Below are 4,864 nucleotides of genomic sequence, written 5' to 3'. Positions count from 1 at the left end.
GTTGCTATCAACCTGTGTGCCCAGATCTCTCACCACTGACTTTGTGTTTAGGGCATTGCTATTGATGTGGTAGTCTCCAGAAACATCACTCTTGCCAAAGGGGATGATAATGCATTTTTTGCATTAAGTTTAACACCATGACTTTGGCATTAGTCTGTGTAAGATCTTCTTGCAGGATGTTGACATCGCTAGGGGTTTTGATGACCACTCCCAGTTTGCAGTCATCAGCAAACTTCGCAGCCACAGTCCTTTAGTTTTAGCCTGTACTTCAGAGAAGTAGATTCTGAAAGTAGGGGTCCCAGAACTGATCCCTGTAGAAAACCACTGGTTACAGGTCTGCTGGAGGATGTGGAATCCTCTATTTTGACCATATGAGTTCTATCAGTGAGCTGGTTTGCAACCCCGCCTGACAATATATGGTTGATACCCAGCTGGTTGAATTTATCAATGATGCCTGAGTGGGGGATTGTGTCAAAGACCTTGGCTAAGTCTAGGTAGGCCATATGCATAGATATGCCCTCGTCTAGGGCTTTGAGACTGTCTTGAAGAAGTCCACCAAGTTTAACAGGCATGATCTCTCCTTGACAAAGCCAAACTGGGTGGGGTTGAGCATTTGGAGATTTCCTATATCTTAACTTCCATGATGATTTGTTCCATGGCCCTGCAGATAAGCCTGGTCAGGCTCATGGGTCTATAGGTCCCTGGGGGCTGTGGATACACCCCCTTTGTGCACAGGGATGATGGTAACTGTTTTCTATTCCACTGGGATGAAGCCAGTGCTTAGGCTGTGATTGAAAAACGTGCTCAATGGTGATACTAATTCCTGTTTTAACCCATACAGAATACAGCCTTGGATGTTGTCTGGTCCTATAGAGACCTTGGAGAGTGCATTTAAGTCCTGCTTCTCAGAAATACTAGATGGGGGAGAGGTGTTGGGGATGCTTTGGGGTATATGTGGTGGGGACAGGGGAGTGAAGTTTTCACTGAACCTGTCAGCCAGCAGGTTTGCTATATCCACAGGTTATATATATATAGTACCATTAACTACAAGTTCAACACAAATCTGGGCCTTACCTTTAAGGTTACAGATGTAACTAAAGAACGCCTTGTGGTTGTCCTTAGTTAGAGAAACTAATCTGGATTCATAGTTAGCTTTGCAGGACTTCACTGGGAATCTTATTTGCTTGTTCAAGTTCAGGAGGGAGTGTTTCCAGTTTTGGGACTGTTCCTTCCTACTCTTAGACAGTAATTCTTTTCTCCTATTTTATAGCCTTTTGATTGCAATTGCCCACCAGGCAGGTTTGTTTTTCCTTGAAGATCTTGCTTTGGTTCTATTAGGTACTGCAGAGTCAATACAATTGTACAGGTGCTTGGTTTTCACACATTAATTTTGCAGTCTGAAGGTGTGGAAGGCATTGTATCCTTGAAAGGTCGGGGTACTGTCTGAGGCCTTGATCCACTTTTCTGTGACTGCATAGACATCTACATCTTCTAGTGATAGAAGTGCTTCCAGGGAATGCAGTTTTTGGTTTAAGCTCCTAGCATTTAGCAGCATGACCCTTATTTTGTTCTGATTGGCTAATTTCACATCGGTAATGTTGTTTTTGAGACCTTGCTAAAAAAGGCACTATGGGGAAGGCAAGAGCCTTTCCCAGCAGTCAAAAGCCTAGAGGTGCCAGGTGCAAACCGTCTCTGGCAAAGCAGCGAGGTTTGTTGACCATGTCATCCCAGGCTGACAGGAACTGGATCCCCTTAAAATGATACCAAAAACTAACCCAATTGTCGAAGTCAATCATTTGTTTATACTGCGGCATCATTCTAGATGAGGGTAGAATGCTTCTCAAGGCTAGAGACATACCTCCCTGGGACACATATTCAGAGATTTCAATCATGTCTCTCTTCATATAGTCCAGTGAGGTACATCTCAGGTCATTCACACCAACATGAACTATCACAGAGTCATAATGGTACTTGTTGCTGAGAGACCTGAGTATGTATGATCTGATGAATCCTGGCACTGGACAGGCAGATGACTGACTTTCTCCTTGTCCAACCTGGTGAGTGGGACATCTGTGTGTCTTACTATTGAGTCTCCAGTGACAAGAAAATTAGTTTTTTGAGCATTTCGCCTTACAGGCTTGATGGGTAAGACACTGGTGTTGCTATTTATACTGGGTGCTGTGGGGACTGTGTTAGTTGTAGCAGTCTTGTGTGTTGGAGGTCTCTGGTGTTTAGGTAAGTTTTTCGAGAGAAACTCTGTGTATATAGATTTTTGTGTTTGATGCATACTATGTGTATGAGTAATGGTACTATATGCATATGTACTGGTGGGGGTGGGTGAGTTGACATCCTCTTCTGTGTTACTGTTTTTGATTGTGAGACAGCATGGATTCACATTTTTAGTAAAGATGCAATGTGAGAGAACATGGATTCAACTTTAATAGTAAAGATGCAATCCCACCAGCAGAAGGAGGTGATTCTGACAAAACTGTGGCAGTAGGACAAAATACTAAAAGTGGGAGATAGCAGAGTGTTTGTGGAGAATGATTACTCACTGTACTCCAAGCAGAAGAGGAATACATTAATTCAGGGACTGTCAAGAAGCAGGTATGAGATTCAGAGTACTCAGCTATCTTCAAAGTATTCTTCCCAGGAGGGACAAAATAATTTTTTGATGAAGTACATGCTAAGGAGGAAATAGGAAATACAAATATTTGTCCAACAAAAAGTGAGCTGTGAAACAGAAGGATATTATGCTTCTTGTTCTTCTGGTAATAAAGACAACAGAGAGACTGTACCTGTTAAACCTTTTCCAATGTTTCAAAGGAAAATGGAGATAAGGAAATTAGCTCAAACGTTGACTAGAAGAATTGAGTATGTTGGAAATGAAGAAGAGACAGGGTTTGGGAGATGGAGATGAACAGCAACAAAACCAGTAACTTAATGGGGGATTACAATGCAATAATATTTGTGAAAGAAAATCTGGAAATATTGGACTTTTTCAGAATTTGTTGGACTTGTGAGGGACTCTGACTCTACCATTAAAAATGAATATCATACAGTTCCTATAGTATGTGCTCATGTCTTTACTAGTCTTGTTGTATGATGTGGTTTCCCTGGACTTTATGGGTGCGTGCCCACAGTCTGCTCAAGAACATCTCTGATTACAGTCATCAGCAAGTCGAGGTAGCACTACGGTATTATTGCATTGGAAAACGCGCAACAGACAAGTTTCAGAGAAACAGTCAAGAAAAGAAGTCAGTTATTTGTATAGAAGGAAACATTGCTAGTGGGAAGACCACCTGTTTGGAGTACTTTTCTAAAACAAGCAATATTGAGGTTGTCACAGAGCCTGTTTTTAAATGGAGAAATGTACAAGGTCACAACCTTCTGGCCTGCATCTGCTGTGCCATGTGTTGTCATTTTTCAGTTTTCCCACATTAGATGTACATTATCAGGGAATAAGCAGGCAGTCTTTTCTTGAGAATTAATGTAACATTTCTGAGTTTGAGCTCATAATTAAAGGGTTTGATGTATCAGGATCTTTCAAGGTGGAGAATCACATTGGAGACATATATCCAATTAACCATGCTGGATCTGCATACTTCACCACATATTATGCCTGTTCAAATTATGGAGAGATCAATTTACAGTGCTAAGTACATATTTGTTGAAAATCTTTATAGAAGATTTTGCATTGTTTGCAAGATATAATCCTAGTGTCCAGCAAATAGGAGCTATAAGCGTTCTGGCATGGTGTGCATGCAATTACCATCTCTGAATGGTGCAGACCCTGCATTAATCTCCACTTCCAAGAAGGAAGTCCAAACTACAAAAGAAACATTAATATCTGAAAAGTGCTTGCCCCAACAACAGTTTACCATGTCTCTGAACGGCGCAGATCCTGCATCAATCTCCACTTCCAAGAAGGAAGTCCACCCTACAAAAGAAACATTGATACCTGAAAAGTGCTTCCCCCAGCAACAGTTTACTGTCTCGTTGAATGGCGCAGACCCTGCATCAATCTCCACTTCCAAGAAGGAAATCTACTCTACAAAGGAAACATTGATACCTGAAAAGTGCTTCCTCCAGCAACAGTTTACCGTCTCTCTGAATGGCGCAGACCCTGCATCAATCTCCACTACCAAGAAGGAAGTCCGCCCTACAAAAGAAACATTGATATCTGAAAAGTGCTTGCCCCAGGAACAGTGTATGTTACTTTTATTGACTTGCTAACATAGCGATTAACTGCCAACCTGTACAAACGCTCTTAATAGTGTGCACACAACCTGGATGTTAGCTCAGTCCAGAACCCACCCCAGTATCTGGACCATACTTGGGAATAATGTGGCTATCATAGATCATTCCCGACTACAGGACTTACTATCTAATAAACTAGACAGTCCTGGTAAATTGTTGTAAAGGGCTGAAAACAGTTCAAATATGTAAAGCAGTGATATCTTACTTTTAAGCTCAAACACGCAGTTTTTTTTACTAAGAGCAGCAAAGGACAGGCCTATAAGTATCTTCAGCTAGTTTGTTAACAATTTAGCGCTGGTTTTAGACTGATTTTTTCCATTGATGTGTTGTATACAGTAACTGGGAAAGCCATCTGCTAATGAGTTAATAAGACTTAAATACAGTATTGAACCTACTGGTACGCTGAAACCTGCAATGTACATGCTTACAGTAAAACCCGCTCGCCATTTGCATTAAGTTTGTGTGGTACCTCTGCGTGTGTTAGTGCATTAGGTGCATGAACTAGGGTTGTACACTCATTCTTGTTTGTAATAACCTCTGATGCATGACTGAATTGCCTACTGCTTACTGTTAAGGTTCTGCTATAGAAATCTTATGTATGATA

The 4,864-nt window shown here is 41.3% G+C and overlaps 1 protein-coding gene across 1 annotated transcript; it reads left to right on the top strand.

The window, feature by feature from the left end:
• The first annotated feature begins 3,105 nt into the window (after window positions 1-3,105).
• LOC122787849 (thymidine kinase 2, mitochondrial-like) lies at window positions 3,106-3,714 on the top strand. Its single transcript, XM_044054765.1, has 2 exons — window positions 3,106-3,393; window positions 3,526-3,714. The coding sequence occupies exons 1-2, from the start codon at window positions 3,106-3,108 to the stop codon at window positions 3,712-3,714; spliced, it is 477 nt and encodes a 158-aa protein (XP_043910700.1).
• The last annotated feature ends 1,150 nt before the right edge of the window (window positions 3,715-4,864 follow it).

This window comes from Protopterus annectens, chromosome 13.part0 (genome assembly GCF_019279795.1).
Source record: "Protopterus annectens isolate FY-2018-M chromosome 13.part0, PAN1.0, whole genome shotgun sequence".
NCBI classification, from domain to species: Eukaryota; Metazoa; Chordata; order Ceratodontiformes; family Protopteridae; genus Protopterus; species Protopterus annectens.
Note: the sequence above shows the minus strand (reverse complement) of the source record. Positions and strands in the feature narration are given on the sequence as shown.

Coding starts and splice junctions, on each gene's coding strand:
- LOC122787849 (XM_044054765.1), top strand. CDS start 3,106: ATGTGGTTTCCCTGGACTTTATGGGTGCGTGCCCACAGTCTGCTCAAG. Junction 3,394..3,525: donor TACAAGGTCACAACCTTCTG/GCCTGCATCTGC, acceptor TCATAATTAAAG/GGTTTGATGTATCAGGATCT.